This window comes from Cetorhinus maximus, chromosome 2 (assembly GCF_964194155.1).
Source record: "Cetorhinus maximus chromosome 2, sCetMax3.hap1.1, whole genome shotgun sequence".
Classification (NCBI taxonomy): Eukaryota; Metazoa; Chordata; class Chondrichthyes; order Lamniformes; family Cetorhinidae; genus Cetorhinus; species Cetorhinus maximus.
Genome location: NC_135880.1, coordinates 14,610,398 through 14,631,290, shown reverse-complemented (window position 1 = coordinate 14,631,290; position 20,893 = coordinate 14,610,398). Strand labels below are relative to the sequence as shown.

At 44.2% G+C, this 20,893-nt stretch overlaps 1 protein-coding gene across 1 annotated transcript in view; it reads left to right on the top strand.

The window, feature by feature from the left end:
- aadat (aminoadipate aminotransferase) overlaps window positions 1-20,893 on the top strand; it is a 104,435-nt gene that overhangs the window by 47,352 nt on the left and 36,190 nt on the right. Inside the window, exons 7-9 of the mRNA XM_078561397.1 lie at window positions 8,636-8,701; window positions 16,654-16,736; window positions 20,334-20,430. Coding sequence (XP_078417523.1) covers window positions 8,636-8,701; window positions 16,654-16,736; window positions 20,334-20,430 — 246 coding nt within the window. The remainder of the gene's footprint in view (window positions 1-8,635; window positions 8,702-16,653; window positions 16,737-20,333; window positions 20,431-20,893) is intronic.

Sequence of the window (20,893 nt, the reverse complement as noted above, 5' to 3'; positions counted from 1 at the left end):
TCCAACGGCTGCACGAAGCAAAACGTAGTCTATCCCCCAATAAACAAAATTGTCCAAAAGAAATGGGGGAATGAAGACATTTTTATTTGCATTCAATCGATATTGCTCAGCAGGTTTTCCATTCATCAACTTTCAAATCTCTCCATGGCCCAGCCCTTCCTGTCGCTATATTCTGTTCCAGACCTACAACCTACTGGAATACCTGTGCTCCTCTAATTCTGGAACATACTCAACTTTAATTGCTTCACCATTGGTGACCATGCCTTCAGCTGTCTAGGCCCTAAGCTGTCTAATTCCGTTCTAACACCTCTCCACATCTCTTTCTTCCTTTTAAAACCTACCTTTTAACCAAGCCTTTTCTCGTCTGCCCTAGTATCTCCTTACGTGGCTTGATGTCAAATTTGGTGTTATGATGCTCTGGCATGTTTTATTCTGTTAAAGGCACTAGAGAAAACCTTTTAGTCGTTTGTTGCACAGAGCGTGAGAATTGCCAAAAAAGACACACGTTGTTAAAGCTTTTCATCCTGCTTTTGCTTGTATGTCCTTTTCTAAACATCAGTTTGAGATTCACATGTGATTGGGATATCCAATATGTAAGATGCTATCATCAGTTTTAAGGACATTGAGATTATTTTCCTAATGGTGAACCTTGTAAAGGATGATCAACAAAGTGTACCCTTAGCTTCTTCAACTCGACTCCTCATCAAAGAAGACTCAAGAAATTTACAGTCCCCTGTCAAGTGAATTAATAATTGCCTGAACTTGGCTCTTCAAGCGTCCTGATTATGTTGCCAACCACCTATTAGAGTACATACATATAGGGTGTTATTCCAAACTTCCTCTTGCCAAGTCTTCAAAAGAGAAGTCAGTTCATGAATTCCTAAGCGACCATTTCTTTAGTAACTCCTCATGTTAAACAATATAAGTATGCAGCCATTGAGGTCAATATTGTTGGATGAAATTAATGACTAAGGCTTCAAAGGTTGTTCACTTGGGTAACTTGGCATCAGTTGGCTTTACTTATTACAGGTTTAGATCGTACTTGAATTACTTGCATCTTTCCCAGTTGGTGGAGCTCTTAAACTTCTTTTTCCAGTTGGTGAAGCTCTTAAACTTCTCTCCACCTCTCTCTTATCTTCCTTTCCTGATCTTTTCCCTCTTACTTTTTGTACTTCACAATTGACTTCTGTGTCAAAGGAAACCTTGGACGGAGTTTTCCTTGACCGTTGGCATCGGGTGTCTTTGACGGCGTGAGTGGACAATATGACAAGGAGACCAAAAATTGTCCACTCTACCTGTCAATGGCAGGCCACGTTTCCCACCGCTGGACATCGGGAACCTCATTGTAATACGTCTGCATCTCATTATAACCCAAGCTCGCTGGAATCGGCCTCCCACGCTGGATCATCCCAGCACATCGACGTGATTGCATGCCAACGTGTTTCACAACTGTACGTAAGTGATGAGCGCCTGGTGAGCTGCACGTCGCTCGGGACTTCGAGGCTTGTTTGCCTACCTTGCTTTGGGCAGCACTCGCAGTCATCAGCGCCAGGCTTCACAGGCAGCACCACATCACTTTTAGGGGGGCTCACGGGCAGGTCTCTACCTACCAGACCAGCCATAAGGCGGGGGTGGCTTTTCAATGGCTGCAGGGCTAAAGCTTGCTTGAGCGAGAGGTGAAGCGGCCTCAGGCACGGGAAGAGGCTGCAGGGCGAGGGCTGTACTGGGAAAGGGGGGTATCCCAGGGTGTGTGGGGGGGCACAAATTAATCTGTGCAAGTGGCTTCAAGATGGTGAGGGCTGAGGAGGCAGTCTCCAGAGGAGATGAGACCAGATGGAGATGTGAGGGTGTGTGTGTGAGAATGGGTGGTGATGTCCCTTGAGCTGGCAGTGAGTGAGATACCAATGGATGTGTGATGGGCTTGAGTCTGAGAGTTTAGAGTGATGAGATAGTTGCCTTACCCTGGTGGCACAGTTTGGATGGCACCTATCTGCATTGGATGGCCAACCTCTTCTGTGCAGCATTGGCACTGATCACCACTGCCATCGCCTACCAAGCTGGAGTGGTAATGTAGCTGCCCCTCCTGTGGCCAGAGTGGGGGGTAGAAGACATGACAGCGGCCCTCCATAGCGTCAAAAAGGCGCTCGAAGGACGCATCACTTAACCGATGGGCTGCAGTCTTCTTGCCTTTCGGGGCCATGACTTTTTTGCAGCAGTCCTGGGATGGAAGCACTGGGTGTTCGCGCGGCTGCACTTTAAATGTTGCACCTGGCGTGATGAAGTGGCAAGATGACAGCGAGCGAATTGGAGCTCGCCCACCATCAAAGCGGCATGTTTCCCGGGAATACATGATTAAAGAGGCAGGATTGGGATGATACAGCATGCAAAGCCGCCATTGCAGCTGGTGTGTAAAACATTCTTTTTCCCACCCACGAGGTTTTGGATTGGGGGAGAGTGAATTTTAGTAAAATAAGGCAGGATCTGGCCAAGGTAGAAGCTAAAATAAAAGCAAAAAACTGCGGATGCTGGAAATCCAAAACAAAAACAAAAATACCTGGAAAAACTCAACAGGTCTGGCAGCATCTGCGGAGAGGAGCACAGTTAACGTTTCGAGTCCGTATGACCCTTCAAAAGAACTAAGTAAAAATAGAAGGTAGACTGGGAACAGTTACTTGTGGAGAAATCTACAGAGGAGCAGTGGGGGGTGTTCCAAAAGGAAATGGGGAGGGTACAGGCTCAACATGTTCCCTCTAGGGTGATAGGAAGGAGTAACAAGCCCAGAGAACCATAGATGACCAGAGATATTCAGGTTACGATGAGAAGCAAAAGAGAGGCTTTTAGCAGGTACAAGGGGAGCAAATCAGCGGAGGCATTAGTGGAGTACAGAAAGTGCAGGGTGGAGCTTAAGAAAGCAATTAGGAGAGCAAAGAGGGGATATGAGAAAGCTCTGGCTGGTAAAAGTAGGGAAAATCCCAAGATATTCTATAAGTATATCAATGGGAAGAGGATAACCAGGGAAAGAGCAGGGCCCATAAGAGACCAAGGAGGCAATCTATGGGTGGAGCCAGAGCACATCGCTAGAGTGTTGAATGAATACTTCACATCCGTCTTCACCCAAGAGAATAAGGATGAAGGTATCGAACTTGGGGAGAGAGACTGCGAGGTTCTTAAGCAAATTGATACAGGGAGTGACAAGGTATTGGAGGTGTTGGCAGGCTTAAAGTGGACAAATCTCCAGGTCTGGATGATTTGTGTCCCAGACTGCTGAGGGAGGCAAGGGAGGAGATCGCAGGGGCTCTGACCCGAATTTTTAACTCCTCTCTGGCCACGGGGGGAGGTGCCAGAGGACTGGAGAACAGCTAATGTGGTTCCGCTATTTAAGAAGGATTGTAGAGATAAGCCAGGGAACTACAGGCCAGTGAGTCTCACGTCAGTGGTAGGGAAACTATTGGAGAAAGTTCTGAAGGGGAGTATCTATCTCCACTTGGAGAGGCAAGGTTTGATCAGGGATAGTCAGCATGGCTTTGTCAGAGGGAGGTCATGCCTAATAAATTTGATTGAATTTTATGCGGAGGTGACCAGGTGTGTAGATGAGGGTAGTGCAGTTGATGTAGTTTATATGGATTTCAGCAAAGCCTTTGACAAGGTCCCACATAGGAGACTTATAAAGAAGGCAAATGCACATGGGATACAGAGTAATTTGATAAGGTGGATTCAAAATTGGCTTAGTTGTAAGAGACAGAAGGTGATTACAGAAGGCTGCTTTAGTGACTGGAAGCCAGTGTCCAGTGGCGTACCACCGGGATCTGTGCTGGCCCCCCTATTATTTGTCATTTATATAAACGACATAGATGACTATGTGGGGGGTAGGATTAGTAAGTTTGCGGATAACACAAAGATTGGCTGGGTGGTTAACAGTGAGGTTGAGTGTCTTGGGCTACAGGAAGATATAGATGGGATGGTCAAATCGGCAGATAAGTGGCAGATGGAATTTAACCCTGAAAAGTGTGAGGTGATACACTTTGGAAGGAGTAATTTGACAAGGAAGTATTCAATGAACGGCATGGCACTAGGAAGTTCTGAGGAACAAAGGGACCATAGATCTCTGAAGGCAGAGGGGCATGTTAGTGGGGTGGTGAAAAAGGCATATGGGACACTTGCCTTTATCAATCATGGCATAGATTACAAAAGTAGGGAGGTCATGTGGGAGTTGTATAGAACCTTGGTGAGGCCACAGCTGGAGTACTGTGTGCAGTTCTGGTCATCACATTATAGGAAGGATGTGATTGCACTGGAGGGGGTGCAGGGGAGATTCACCAGGATGTTGCCTGGGATGAAACATTTAAGTTATGAAGAGAGGTTGGATAGACTTGGGTTGTTTTCGTTGGAGCAGAAAAGACTGAGGGGCGACCTGTTGGAGGTGTACAAGATTATGAGGGGCATGGACAGGGTGGATAGGGAGCAGCTGTTCCCCTTAGTTGAAGGGTCAGTCACAAGGGGGCATAAGTTCAAGGTGAGGGGCACGAGGTTATGGGGGGATGTGAGGGAAAACTTTTTTAGCCAGAGGGTGGTGACAGTCTGGAATGCACTGCCTGGGAGGGTGGTGGAGGCGGGTTGCCTCACATCCTTTAAAAAGTACCTGGATGAGCACTTGGCACGTCATAACATTCAAGGCTATGGGCCAAGTGCTGGCAAATGGGATTAGGTAGGTCAGGTGTTTCTCACATGTCGGTGCGGACATGATGGGCCGAAGGGCCTCTTCTGCATTGTGATTCTGTGACTATCGCACTTAGTGCAAATCTGGGACGATTCCGCCCATTACCTTTTGCAATTTCCAATCCCTCTTCACCATTGGCATCCATTTTCTCTACACTTTCGTCCCCGCAAGGACAGTCTGAGAGCTCTCCATTTTTTCCCTGAACAGAGGCCCAGCCAGCCTCCACCCACCCACCACATTATCCTGCCTGGTTGAACTTAATCTCACATTCAACAACTTCCACTTCAACTCCACTCACTTCCTCCAAATAAAATGTGTTGCTATGGGTACATGCACAGGTCCAAACTATGCCTTTTGTGGGGTGTGTAGAACATTCTTTGTTCCTTACTGGGGCCCCCAATTCCCCTCTTTTTCCAGCACATGGATGACTGCACCGGTGCCTCTTCTGCTGTCAACCTGAGCTGGAAAATTTAATCAAATTTGCTTCCAATTTCAACCCTTCTCTTACCTTCACATGGTCGGTCACCAACTCTTCCCTTCTGACCCTCAACTTGTCAACTTATCCCCAGAAATAGAGACAATCAACAAATAAACTCACTGCCTCACACAGCAATCTCAACTACACTTGCTCACACCCTACTTCCTCTAAGGAATCTGTTCCATTCTCCCAGCTTCTACATCCCCTTCTCATCCATTCCTTGGATACAATATTCCATACCATCGCTTCTGATATGTCTTCCTTTTTCAACAACGTAGGAATCCCCTGACCCTCCTCTTCCCACCCTCCCACCCCAAATGTGGTTCTCAGGGACATGCTGACCCACTTCCTGCACTTCTGCTGTCACATCTTCCCCTCCCTCCTAGAACCATGATAGGAATTCCCTGGACCTCGCCTTTCATGCCACCAAGCCTCCATATTCAATGGATCATCCTCCACCATTTCCGCCACCTCCAATATGATGCCACCACCAAAAACATCTTCTCCTTCCTTGCCCGGTCAGTATTCCAAAGGGACTTGCCCTGTTAACTCCTCTCTTCACACTGTCTAAAGCCTCTAACACTCCTTCCAGGTGAAACAGTGGTTTGCTTGCACTTCTTTCAATTTAGTCTACTGTATTCGCTGCTCACAATGCCATCTCCTCTACCCTGGGGTGACCAAACGCAGACTGGATGATCGCTTTGTGGAACACCTCCATTCAACCTGGTAGCCTTCTGGTAACCTGTCATTTTAATTCTCCAGTTTGCTCTCATGCTGCCATCTCTGTCCTTGGTCTGCTGCACTGTTCCAGTGAAGCTGAACATAAGCTTGAGGAACAGCACCTCATCTTTCAATTTGGCACGTTACAGGCTTCCGGACTTAACATTGATGTAACCCCTGGACCCCTTTGTTTCCATTTTCTTTGCAAGATTTTCTCTTTCTATGTTTTCAAACGATAGCTGTTCATCCTTCTGCCATTCACACCTCCTCTAGACATATCTTTTATTTCTTTACTTATCCCATGCCACTACCTTTGGCGGCCCTTTTAGTCATTTAATCTCTCCTGCCTTTCATCCTTTATTACAGACCTTCCCTTCTTCCACCCTCCCCTCTTCCACCTGATTAAAACTGATTACTTTTTTAACTTTTCCCACTTCTGGTGAAAGGTAATCAAACTGAAACATTAACTCTATTTCTCGCTCCACAGTCGCTGCCAGACCTGCTGAGTATTTCCCCCATTTTGTTTCTGATTTCCAGCGTCCGTGGCGTATTGCTTTTGTGTTACAGGAGCATCGGAAAGAGGAGCAGAAGAAGCCGTCCGCTCCCTCAATCATGGTTGATCTTCTACCTCAAAGCCATTTTCCCACATGATCCTCATATCACCTTGATTTCTTTAACATCTAGAAATCTTATCGATCTCTGTCTTGAACATGCTCAGTGACTGAGCCTCAACATCTGTCTGGTTTAGAGAATTCCAAAGATTCCTCACCCTCTGACTGAAGAAATTCCTCCTCATCTCAGTCCGAAGAGGCCTACCTCTTATTCTGAAATTGGTTCTAGACACCCACAGCCAGGGGAAACACCCTTCCTCCATCTATCCTGTCATGCCCAATAAGAATTTTATATGCTTCAATGAGATCGCCTCTTACTTGTCCTTTATGGGGAGGCAGTGGTGTGGTGGTATTTTCACTGGACGAGCAATCCCGAGACCCAGGGTAATGTTCTGGGGACATGGGTTCGAATCCCACCATGGCAGATGGTAAAATAAAAATATCTGGAATTAAAAGTCTAATAATGACCATGAAACCATTGTCAATTGTTGTAAAAAAAAACCCATTTGGTTCACTAAGAAGGAAATTTGCCAGCCTTACCTGGTCTGGCCTACATGTGACTCCAGACCCACAGCAATGTGGTTGACTTTTAAATGGCTAGCAAGCCACTCACTTCTCCTGGGCAATAAATGCTGGCCTAGCCAGTGGCCAGTGATGCCCCCATCCCATGAACAAATAAAAAAAATGATTAACAAGGCAAATTCAAATTGTAAATTGATGTACAATTTTTTAATGTGGAACATTCTACTACTCTCTAGGGATATAATTGGTCGGAAATGGATGGCAAGTAAAGGAAGGTGGTATTTGGCAGGGTGGGAGGAGGACTTAAAGGAAGGGGTGGAGAGGAGACTTCAGAGCATGGGGCCTAAATGGCTGAATTCCTGATGGCCAGTGGTGGGACAAAAGGAGGGAGGTGTGCCCAAAGGCCTGAGTCAGGAATGGTGAGTTTGGGGAAGGAGTTTTGGAAAAGAAAGGCAGACTTGCATTTATATAGCGCTTTTCCTACAGTCGTACATCTCAAAGCGCTCGACAGCCAATGAAATACTTCAGAAGCATGGTCACCGTTGCAAGACAGGAGGCCGTTAATTTGCACACAGCAAATTCCCATGGACACCTACGTGATAATGACCAGATAATCTACTTTATCGTGACATGGAATGAGGGATGAGCATTGGCCAAGACAACTGGGATGACATCTTCTTCGAAATAATGACACGGGATCTTTTCCATTCACCCGAGCAGGCAAAGGGAGCCTCGGCTTAACAGCTCCTCCAGTACTGCACTGGAGTGTCAGCATAGATTATTCTGCTCAAGCCCTGGAGTGGGTCTTGTGATTCAGAAGGAAGAGTGCTACCAAATGAGCCTCGGCCGACAAGGACTGAGGAAGATGACGGAGGGAGGGTGGGTGACACCACGTGAAGGGTTTCAAACACAAGGATGAGAATTTTAAATGTGAGAAGGTGAGGGTGGAGGGGGAGCCGAGAACCAATTTAGACCAACAGAGACAGTAGTGATTGGTGAGCTGGGCTTGGTGTGGGGTAGGACGTGGGCAGCAATGTTTTGGACAAGCTAAAGTTTGTGGAGGAGTGTAAATGGTATGCTACCTTTTGTTGGGTATTAAGGGATATGGGGATGGTGTGAGTAGGTGGGGCCCTGATCTTGTTGAATGGTCAGTTAGACTTGGAGAGCTCCAATTTCTTATGTTCTCTTGCAGTCATCAAAGCATAAGCTGCCATGCACCCCTGGTGCCCCTCAATGCTCTTAGTTTTGTGGACCAGTCGGGATAAAGATGCCAACTGACCTTTCCGTTTGTTCATAGCGTTGTCATGAAGTACCCATCCTTCTTCGTATCAACCCTTCCTGTTTACCCAGAGTTCTCCAGGAATGCTGGAAACTCCATTTTAAACACACCTTTTAGGCCACTTGAGCAACACACAGTGAAAACACACTCCTGTGCTATCAGCACTTTCACTGATGAAATCTGCACTGCTGTAGACTGAAATGATCATAAAAATAGAAGAACGATTTGTTCCCGGAGACGAAAACATAAGGAAAATAAGTAAAACCTCTCTATTGTACAAATTCAGTTTGTACTTTTTATTTTTGCAGATTGCCAGAAAATACGACTTGCTGATAATTGAAGATGATCCTTATTACTTTCTGCAGTTTGAAAAGGTAAGAAAAATGACTTGCATTTATATAACGTCTTTCACAATCTCAGGGGATCCCAAAAGGTTTTGTAGCTAATTAAGTTCTTTGGAAGTGCAGCGAAGGAAACACGGTAGCCAGCGTGTGTACAGCAAACTCCCAAAAACAGCAACACAATTTTGGATAAGGACTAAATATTGGGCAGGACACTAGAGCAATCCCCTGCTCTTCTTCAGAATAGTGCCATAGGATCTTTTTCATCCATAAGACCATAAGACATAGGAGCAGAAATTAGGCCATTCGGCCCATCGAGTCTGCTCCTCCATTCAATCATGGCTGATAAGTTTCTCAACCCCATTCTCCCGCCTTCTCCCCGTAACCTTTGATCCCCTTACCAATCAAGAACCTATCTATCTCGGTCTTAAATACACTCAATGACCTGGCCTCCACAGCCTTCTGTGGCAATGAATTCCATAGATTCACCACTCTCTGGCTAAAGAAGTTTCTCCTCATCTCTTTTCTAAAAGGTCTTCCCTTTACTCTGAGGCTGTGCCCTCGGGTCCTAGTCTCTCCTACTAATGGAAACATCTTCCCCACGTCCACTCTATCCAGGCCTTTCAGTATTCTGTAAGTTTCAATCAGATCCCCCCTCATCCTTCTAAACTCCATCGAGTATAGACCCAGAGTCCTCAAACGTTCCTCATATGTTAAGCCTATCATTCCTGGGGTCATTCTCGTGAACCTCCTCTGGACCCTCTCCAGGGCCAGTTCATCCACTGTGGGTGTACCTATACTACAGGGACTGCAGCAGTTCAAGAAGGCAGCTCACCACCACCTTCTCAAGGGCAATTAGGGATGGGCAATAAATGCTGGCCCAGCCAGCGACGCCTACATCCCATGGATGAATATTAAAAAAAGAGAGGGCAGAGAGTTCCTCGGTTTAAAGCCCCATCTGGGTCTGCATCTCCAACAGTGTGGCACCCCCTCAGGATGTACCCGAGTGTCTTGTCTATATTTCGTCCACAAGTCTCTGGAGTGAAGCCTGAACCCACGACCTTCTGACTCTGAGGCAGGAATTTTCCATACCCGCCGGCATTGGGCGTGTTCAGTGGCGTGAGCGGGCATCGTGGCGCGATCGGTTTCACAACGACGTGAAACCATTTCGCGATCGTCTGCTCAGCCCGCCGATGGCAGGCTGCGTTCTCTGCCATCGGACGTTGGAAAGCTTATTGTAAAATATCAACAAATTATTATTCGGCCTGCCCGTTGGAATTGCCACCCCCCCACCACCCCTGCCAAGCTGGATCATCCGCCCACGTCGGCGGGAAAGCATGCCGGTGCAGAACACGCCTTGACAAGTGCGACGTGCAGAAGCTGGGACTCGTATGGTGACACTTTCGTTAGTGTAGGTTGCAATGAGTTGGTACCCGAGAACAGGAACATAGGAAATAGGAGCACAAGTAGGCCATTCAGCCCCTCGAGCCTGCTTCGCCATTCAACTAGATCATGCCTGATCTTCTACCTCAACCCCCTAATTCCTGCACTATCCCCACATCCCTTGACAGCTTTAATATGTAGAAATCTATCGACCTCTGTCTTGAACACACTCAGTGACAGAGCATCCACAGACCCGTAGGGTAGAGAATTCCAAAGAATGTGGGCTTGATACTGGAATGGTCACTGAGAGGGTTTCTTGCCGGGTGACTATGTCTACATCCCTGTCAGAGAATCCTTTTGTCAGGTTCTGCCCCGGATTGGCCTTCATTGTTGAGCTGGTATATTCTTGATGCTTGTCCCTGTTTCTCAGCCCTGTTGCTTCTGAGAAAATCCATTTTCCAGTGGGTTTTTACTACCTGCAGTGGGAGCCTGGAGGCCGGGTTTCACCTTTTTGACAGCATCAGTTCGTGGATTTTCAAGTTGGAAAACCTACTCCCTCCCTGGAACACACCCCACTTTAGCATTCAGTTTCAGAGTGAGAAACTTGGGTCGGAAACAACTGTGCTGAACTTAAATAAGGGTAATTACAAAGGAATGAGGGTAGAGTTAGCTGGAGTGGACTGGGAAAGGAGTTTAGCAGAAAAGACAGTTGATGAACAATGGCAGACATTTAAGAAAATAGTTCATAACTCTCAACAAAGATATATCCCCCAGTGAGGAAGAAGGATTCAAGGAAGGGGAAAAACCAATCATGGTTAACCAAGGAAGTTAAGGACATGATCAAATTGAAAGAAAAACACATACAATGTGGCAAAGATTAGTGGAGGCCAGAGGATTGGGAAAGTTTTAAAATCCAACAAGAGATCAAAAAAAAATAAAGAGGGAGAAAATAAACTTTGAGGGTAAACTAGCAAGTAATATAAATATATAAAAAAGGAAGAGAGAGGCCAAAGTAAACATAGGCTCCTTACAGAATGAGGCTGGGGAAATAATAATGGGGAATCAGGAAATGGCAGAGGAATTGAATAAATACTGTGCTTCAGTCTTCACAGTAGAAGATACTAATAGCATTCCAAAAATACTAAATAATCAAGGGGCAAAAGGTGGGGAGGAAATAAATACAATAACTAGGGAATCTAATGGGGCTAAAGGCCAATAAGCCCCCTGGACCTGATGGGTTGCATCCTAGGATATTAAAGGAAGTAGTTACAGGGATAGTGGATGCATTGGTAGTAACTTTCCAAGAATCCTTAGATTCTGGAAAAGTCCCAGAAGATTGGAGAATGGCCAATGTAACACCTTTATTCAAAAAGGGTGGGAGACAAAAAGCAGGTAACTCTAGGCCAGTTAGCTTAACATCTGTTGTTGGGAAAATGTTGTAGTCCATTATAAAGGATGTAATAGCAGAGCATTTAGAAACACTTAACCTAATCAAGCAGAGTCAGCATGGCTTCATGAAGGGGAAATCATGCCTGACAAATTTATTAGAATTCTTTAAGGAGGTAACAAGCAGGATAGATAAAGGGGAACCAGTAGACGTAATATATTTGGATTTCCAAAAGGCGTTCGATAAGGTACTGCACATAAGGCGACTTAATAAGATAAGAGACCATGGTGTTGGGGATAGTATATTAGCATGGGTAGAGGATTAGCTAGCTAATAGAAAATAGAGTTGGGATAAGGGGGGCATTTTCAGGATGGCAACCTGTAACTATTGGAGTGCCACAGGGATCAGTGCTGGGGCCTCAATTATTTACAATATATATTAATGACTTAGATGAGGGGAGTGAATATATATCACCAAGTTTGCAGATGACACAAAAATAGGTGGGAAGGCAAGTGGTGAGGATGACACAAAGGGTCTACAGAGGAATACAGACAGGTTAAGTGAGTGGACAAAAACTTGGCAGATGGAAGATAATGTGGGAAAATGTGAGGTTATGCACTTTGACAGGAAGAATAGAGGAGCTGAATATTATTTAAATGGAGAAAGACTGCAGAAGGCTGGAGCACAGAGGGATTTGGGAGTCCTTGTGCATGAATCACAGAAAGCTAACATACAAGTTCAACAGGTGATAGGGAAGGCAAATGGAATGTTGGCCTTTATTTCAAAGGGAATGGAGTATAAAAATAGGGAAGTCTTGCTAAAACTATACAAGGCACTCGTTAGACCACACCTAGAATACTGTGAACAATTTTGGTCCCCTTATCTAAGGAAAGATTTACTGGCATTGGAGACAATCCAGGGAAGGTTCACTAGGTTGATCCCGGGTATGGAGGGGTTTTCTTATGAGGAGAGGTTGAGTAAGTTGGGCCTGTACTCATTGGAGTTTAGAAGAATGAGAGACGACCTTATTGAAACATGTAAGAATCTTAGGGGGCTTGACAGGGTAGATGCTGAGAGGTTGTTTCCCCTTGTCAGAGAGTCTAGGACCAGGGGGCATAATCTCAGAGTAAGGAGTCGCCCATTTAAAACAGAGTCGAGGAATTTTTTCTCTCAGAGGGTAGTGAATCGGTGGAATTTTTTACTGCAGAGGGCTGTAGAGGCTGGGTTGTTAAGCATATTCAAGGCTGAGATAGACAGATTTTTAATCAGTAAGGGAAACAAGGGTTATGGGGACAAGGCAGGAAAGTGGAGTTGAGGATTAGCAGATCAGCCATGATCTCATTGAATGGCGGAGCAGACTCGATGGGCTGAATGGCCTACTTCTGCCCCTACATCTTATGGTCTTATGGCCATACCCAACAAACTAACGAAGGCCTCACTTCATGATGCTGCACCTCCCGGTCGACTGCAAACATCACCGCCCCAATAACTGACCGGAGTGGTGAAGTCCCAGCTTTCAAACTTCCACGGAAAATCTGGACAACCCTCAACCGCTTGAGGACTGGCGGAGAAGGTGGGGTCACTTTCTCCACAAGTAGAACATGAGCAACAGGTCAATTTGTGACTGTGACCATCTGTTATGACGCTGCAGATTTTTGAAATAATCGGGGAGTTGAGGGCTAGAAGGAGCTGACACGAAAGAGGAGTTGAGGCCTGGGGTAGATCAGCCATGATCTTCTTATGTGTGCCAGGTTGGATCAAATCCACGAGGGGAACTTGATTGCGCTATCTCAAGGGTTTTGCAATTTGTATTTATTTCGAGAGAACGTGCCCTGAATTCAGAGGTAATAAGTCCACCGAAACTTTAGAGATTTTTCAAGAAACTAATATTAAAATATTTATTAACAAAAGAAAAGATTTCAAGCACATACATAGGTTTAAAATTTATTATTATAACAACTCCTAAAATTCCTAATTAACCTGGCTCCCAGTTACACTCCCTTTAAGGCAATGGTCCAAAAATAGATTTCAAACAAATCCAGCATATTAACACATTACCTTGGACAGTAGAATTCAAAGTGGCTTTCTCCAGCTTCGGTTTCTGTAGACAGCAGGCTTTTTTAAAATTCATTCCTGGGATGTGGGCACTGCTGGCTAGGCCAGCATTTATTGCCCATCCTTGTTCAGAGGGCATTTTAAGAGCCAACCACATTGCTTTGGGTCTGGAGTCACATGTAGGCCAGACCACAAATGCACAAATACTGGAGGCTTCTCACACTTCTGTTAGATCTTACAATGCTTTCCCCGACACATAGCCTTATTCTCCTTTATACATGTTTCTCCCTATTTAATGTGTAAATTCCATTGTTTCCATATGTCTTTGCAACTTTGACCTTTCTCATAATATAACCTTTTCATGTTGCTACTATTCTCATTAACCTCTTTGATATTGAAATCCCCTTCATCTATCTAAAAATTCAAATTCCTGTCACATTTTACATGCTAAGACCCCAACCATGTTTACTCACTGGCATGTTGAAGACCCTTCTACACCTTTTGATAACTTCAACTTACAGTCTGCTCGGCTACAAAATGTAATTAAATCACACACACAACCAGACCTAATTATTTACCCCTATAAACCTACTTTATAATGCACCAGAAAAATAATATGAAAATTATTATACTCTTATGACACCATCCAAGTCAGACAATCTGATTCCTGACCTGAGAGCAGAAATTAGGCCATTCGGCCCATCGACTCTGCTCCGCCATTCAATCATGGCTGATAAGTTTCTCAACCCCATTCTCCCGCCTTCTCCCCGTAACCTTTGATCCCCTTACCAATCAACAACCTATCTATCTCGGTCTTAAATGCACTCAATGACCTGGCCTCCACAGCCTTCTGTGGCAATGAATTCCATAGATTCACCACTCTCTGACTAAAGAAGTTTCTCCTCATCTCTGTTCTAAAAGGTCTTCCCTTTACTCTGAGGCTGTGCCCTCGGGTCCTAGTCTCTCCTACTAATGGAAACATCTTCCCCACGTCCACTCTGTCCAGGCCTTTCAGTATTCTGTAAGTTTCAATCAGATCCCCCCTCATCCTTCTAAACTCCAAAGCCATTTGAATGGATTGTTAACCTCGAACTATACTTCCCCAGTCTGATAATAATAATTTAAAGTATGTTATATTGCCCCTGTGAAGCACCTTGGGAGGCTTATTACGTTAAAGTTGCTATATAACAATAAGTTGCTGTTGTGTTTATGTAGTTCCTTTCACAACCTTTGGATTTCCTTTGGATTTCCCAAAGTGCTTTACAGACAACTGAAATGTAGAGTTGCGAAAATCGGGTTCATAATTCATATGCTTTAAAATAGAACTTTGAATTTCAGGAATTAAAGTTTTAACTGTAAATAAAAAATGGGAGCATCTGATTAAGAAACTGATAAGCGACCCTGAAGCAAATGCAATTAAAACAGCTTGAAGTTTATTACAGTTAAAAGCTACCCTGTGTTTATCTTACAAGGTCAGAGTTGATAATGGGGGGAAAAAATCTTTAATAATTGGTGATCCATTTCTGATCCAGAGTGTTTGTCCTCATTTCCGTAAAATAAGTTAATTCTGGAAATGAGGGTCGTAAAACTCTATTAAAGATTATTCCTGTGGGTTGCAGAATCAAAGAGTTCTGTTGAAGGTAAACTAATTTATTTGCATTTCTGTTTGTGCCCATATCAAAGCATACCATGTTGTCATAGAGACAGGCTGTGGAGGTGTAAGATCCTTTTGTTTAATTTATCTGTGTGTGTTTACTGACAGAGGCAAGCAGTTCAGTTTGGGAACAGATGGTGCCAGTTGCAGATTTGGCCTTGTGTACACTGCAACTCAGAGTGGGGAGAGCAAAAGGAGATGAATGTTAGTCAGGCCTGCATTTAAGCAGAGAAAATACTAACTTTATTGTAAACCACATGGAGTACAGGTCAGGGCTACAGTTCAGTTTGGAATTTATGAGGGGGAAAGAAGCCGGAGTGTTTGCCTAGTTTGAAGCTAGGGGGAGAAGTCTACAGTGGTGCTCATAGAGCCTTGTGGCAGAAAGCAGTTAACTTGAATAGTTAACTTGGAAAACTCCTTACAGGAACTGTGAGAACGGACTGGGAAAGAACAGTCTATGTATGTCCAAAGCCAGGATAAAGAGATGAAGAATCCACAGCTGTGAAGTCTTTAAAGAAAATTGGAGGATCACTTAGCCAAAAGCTGATGGATGGATCTCCATACGATTTTTCCCTTGGGGAATAACTGGAATGCGAAGGAGAATTAAAATAAATTCTGGAGGGCTGTGGCATACCTTTTTGGTTGGTACCAGGGAAAGTGAATGAAACTTCAAGATTTCACAAGATAAGAAAACACTTGAGGGGGGAGGAGAAGTAAGAAGTAAAACTGAGTTCATAATATACATTGTTGTAAACTATAGTGTTAAGTTAATAGTGCTTTCTTTGTTTCATTCTTTTTTGATATACAATATATTTGTTTTTTGTTTAAAAACGTAAAATCTTGTAGTATAGTTCTGTCGGTTAATTGTTGGGTGTTTGGATTTCTTCTTTAGACGTTAATGGCCCTTAACATGGTCACAACAATAGTCACTGTTGTAATATTAGAAACATAGAAAATGGAAGCAGGAGTAGGTCATTTGGCCCTTCGAGCCTGCTCCGCCATTCAACATGATCGTGGCTGATCCCCTATCTCAACGCCATTGTCCCGTACTCTCCCCATACCCCTTGACACCTTTAGAGTCCAGAAATCTATCTATTTCCTTCAGAAGATGAGACAATTTGCACAAAGCGGGCTCCCACAAATTGGAATGTGATAATGACCGGTTAATCTCTTTCAATGTTGTTGATTGAGGAATAAACATTGCCCAGGACACCAGCAAAAGTTCCCCCGCTCTTGTTCAAAAAGAGTGCCGTGGGATCTTTTATATCCACATGGCTTAGCATCTCATTCGAAAGACAGTACCTCCAACTGTGCAACTCAGTACTCCACTGGGATTATCAGCCTAGATTTCTGTGCTTAAATTTCTGGACCTAGACTTTGAACCTACAACCACCTGACTCAGGCGAAACTCTGCGCTACCCACAGCTGACACACTATGAAGGATCTTCATATTGTCCTGAACAACTGATTAGGGCTGTTTTGTGCTTTTCATTTGATTTTTTTCAGCCTTGGATTCCATCGTTTCTTTCTTTGGATGTTGATGGTCGGGTAATCAGGACAGATTCCTTCTCCAAGATCTTGTCTTCAGGGTAAGGATGTTGTCTCTCTTTTGCTGTTGTCACGGGCTCACTGGGGACAGTGCACTGTAATATCAAGCCCCACTGCTCCCCGAGCTGCGACAAATGGGATAAGTTTGATCAACCCACTTAATTGTTTAATTTAGGTTGACAAAATATAAGCACTAGGTTTGTAAACTTAATAAGTAAATAACTGTTTACTGAACAAATTGTCTTTAACCAGTGGCAAAAAAAATATATGAACTGCTAATTTCTAACTCTATAACCTAAACTCCAACCCTTCTTAAATCCCTAAAAACACACACATACAAGACACATAAGACACACAAAAACATAGATTTTAAGGATGGGATAAAGCAGTTCAATAGCACCAGTTCCAAAGTACAGGGCTCAATGGGGTTGATTTTGATCGCTGTCTTCCAAATTCCTTTCAGTTCTTTGTTGATGACACGAGGTGGTCTTCCAGTACTTTCAGTCTTTAGTTCACTGGTTGAGCACTTGCTTTTCAATGTCTCTAACAGTGATTTTCCCCTTTTCCTCTTGACAGGGGTTTTCAGAGAGAGCAGGTTATGGAGATATGAGTAAAAAAAAGCCAACGAGCTAATATTGTAGAATTACAGGAACCTTACACACAGAACACAGAGGTTTTAAGTTTTTTTCCTTTCAGGCTATGAGCTATTCTGCTACACTGCTCTCACATAAACCCTGGTCACCTGGTCAGGAGCCAATTAAAACATTGTTACCAGGCAGTTCCCCATTAGACCAGGCTCCTCCTCAGCACCATCCTGTCTTTCATGGCACACTCTGTTCCAGGACAGCAACATTGTATATATCCCTCGCACTATTCCAGTAGACATGTCCTTCAAACGACAGCCATTGTAATTTTAATCCACAGTCCAAGAGAAATCAAAAGATATGTTCTTTACACTATTGATGAAAGTACCTGTCTTGGCGTGTAAAATTAAAGCGCATGGGATTGGGGGTAGTGTATTGAGATGGATAGAAAACTGGTTGGCAGACAGGAAACAAAAAGTAGGAATAAACAGGTCTTTTTCTGAATGGCAGGCAGTGACTAGTGGGGTACCTCAGGGATCGGTGCTGCGACCCCAGCTATTCACAATATATATTAATGATTTAGATGAGGGAACTAAATGTAATATCTCCAAATTTGCAGATGACACAAAGCTGGGTGGGAGGGTGAGCTGTGAGGAGGATGCAGAGATGCTTCAGGGTGATTTGGACAAGCTGAGTGAGTGTGCAAATTCATGGCAGATGCAGTATAATGTGGATGAATGTGAGGTTATCCACTTTGGTAGCAAAAACAGGAAGGCAGATTATTATCTGAATGGCTATAAATTGAGAGAGGGGAATGTGCAACGAGAGCTAGGTGTCCTCATATACCAGTCGCTGAAGATAAGCATACAGGTGCAGCAGGCGGTAAAGAAGGCAAATGGTATGTTGGCCTTCATAGAGAGAGGATTCGAGTACAGGAGCAGGGATATCTTGCTGTAATTATACAGGGCCTTGGTGAGACCACACCTGGAATATTGTGTGCAGTTTTGGTCTCCTTATCTGAGGAAGGATATTCTTGCTATAGAGGGAATGCAGCGAAGGTTTACCAGACTGATTCCTGGGATGGCGGGACTGACATATGAGGAGAGATTGATTCGGTTAGGATTATATTCGCTGGAGTTCAGAAGAATGAGGGGGGATCTCATAGAAACCTATAAAATTCTAACAGGACTAGACAGGGTAGATACAGGAAAGATATTCCTGATGGTGGGGAAGTCCAGAACCAGGGGTCACACTCTGAGGATATGGGATAGACCATTTAGGACTGAGATGAGGAGAAATTTCTTCACCCAGAGAGTGGTGAGCCTGTGGAATTCGCTACCACAGAAAGTAGTTGAGGCCAAAACACTCTGTTTTCAAGAAGGAGTTAGATATAGCTCTTGGGGCGAAAGGGATCAAAGGATATGGGGAGAAAGCAGGAGCAGGCTATTGAGTTGGATGATCAGCCATGATCATGATGAAAGGCAGAGCAGGCTCGAAGGGCCGAATGGCCTACTCCTGCTCCTATTTTCTATGGACTGCCAACCTGTGATGCCTGGTGAGAGCCAGCCAGCCAGGCAGCCTACACCAGCACTGCTGTCTGCCCAGCCGAAAGAAGTTCCTGACCACAGCCAGTTAGATTTTAATGTGCAGGGCAAGAGCCGCAACAAGGGCTCTCTCCTGACTTGAGGTGATGCCTCGTTAGAGTCAAAGGACTAGATTTTCGGGTCCCGCTGGGGTAGGAATGGAGGCAGACAAGGTACGAAAATACCGATGCCAACCAGCGTGCTGATTTCATGATGCCATTCACAGCGCCAGCCATTTTAGTGATGGCAGAATCAGGTCCAGCAGGGCTAACCGATTAGGCTAACCGATCAGGTTAAGGACTTAATTAAGGCCAATTAATGGGGGTGGTGGGTTAACCGGGATTTTTCAATTGGCTTGCAGTTTCCTGCAACAGCGAGGGACAGTTTAAGTGCCTGAAGGTGGAGCCTAACCAGAGCTTTATAAATGTTCTTCCCTGTTTTTGTGCTCAATACCTCTATTTATGAAGCCAAAGATCACACATGATTTGCTAACTACTCTCTCAGTATGTCTTGTTACCATCAAAGTTCGATGCACATCGACCCCCGGGTGCCTCTGTTCCTACACACTTTAGATTTGTGCCAAGTTTGGTATAATTAATAAATTTTGAAATTCTACTCCGCATTCCAAGATCCAAGTCTTTTATAGATAGCAAAGAATAACTGTGGTCCTACTACTAACTCATGGGCAACACCACTGTCCGAAAAACAACCATCTACCATGACTCGTTGCTTTCTGTCCTTAACCATTTTTTTTTATCCAATTGGACACCGACCCTCCTATTCCATAAACTTCAATTTTATTCACCAGCCTTTTATGTGGTTCCTCAAAGGCTTTCTTAAAATCCATATTGACAACTTCCACCGCATTCCCTTCATCAAAAAATTAAATTAGATTAGTCAAACATAATCTGCCCTTTACAAATCCATGCTGACACTCCTTAATTAACTCAAACCTCTCCAAGTACCTGTTGATTTTTTCCCCTGGTTATTGTTTCTAAAACCTTACCCACCATTGATGCTAAACTAAGTCCCACCACGGACTTCCTCAGGGCAGGAAGGCAGCGCCAACCCCCGCCGCCCCTCCTGCCCAATTAAATGCCCATCCCACCATCTAATTCACCATGGGGGAGGGCATTAAATTCCCTTGTTGCTTCAGCTGTAGCCGTTTCAAAGTCAATGGTTTCCATTGGAACAACTGTTAGGATACAACATCAAATCCATTCAAATAAGCATCTTAAAACACCAGTTGGTAAAGTTTGGAGTAAGAGACTTTGTCAGGGTAATTTTGAGGAAGAGTTCAATTTAGACTTTGTACGCCATATCGGAGGAAGAAATGGAGCGGTGTCCAATTAAGCTGCTTCACGTAATGAACATAACTTCCCCTTCCTTTTACATGAAAAAGAAAGGAACGTGTAAAAACAAAGGGCAGCAAATATTTGAAGCATCTTATCTTGCTCTTGTGTTTTAATAGGTTGAGAATAGGATTCATAACTGGTCCCAAACCGCTCATAGAACGAGTCATTTTACACATTCAAGTTTCCACGATGCACGTCAGCACCTTCACTCAGGTAAGTTCCTTCCTGACTGATATCAAATTTAAATCAAAAGGATAAGTTTTTAAACAATCGATGTTGGTAGAAAGGAACAGATCGAATGCCCATTTATTTTCATTTGAACATTTGTACCACATCATTGGCTGACAGCATGGGGTGAATTCGGGCTCTGCAGTACTCCTCTCGAGAGCACTAGTACATTTGTGTGAAATTTCTTTTATTTTAACAAAGACATTGACCAATTTTTTTTTTTAAAGGGGATTGATAATTTGATAAAATGGAGGGATTTCGTGCGGCTATCTTAACAAGTCCACTGCAAGCGCCATCTGAATAGGGATAAGAAAAAACCATTGATCCTGTCCCAGTGGCATGGTGTGACTTTCACACATGTTATTTTATCCCACCGACCCCAGCTCCTCCCACAGTCATGGATTCAACTGTGCGAGGTCATAAACCAGAGAAGGAGACAAAAGGAGAA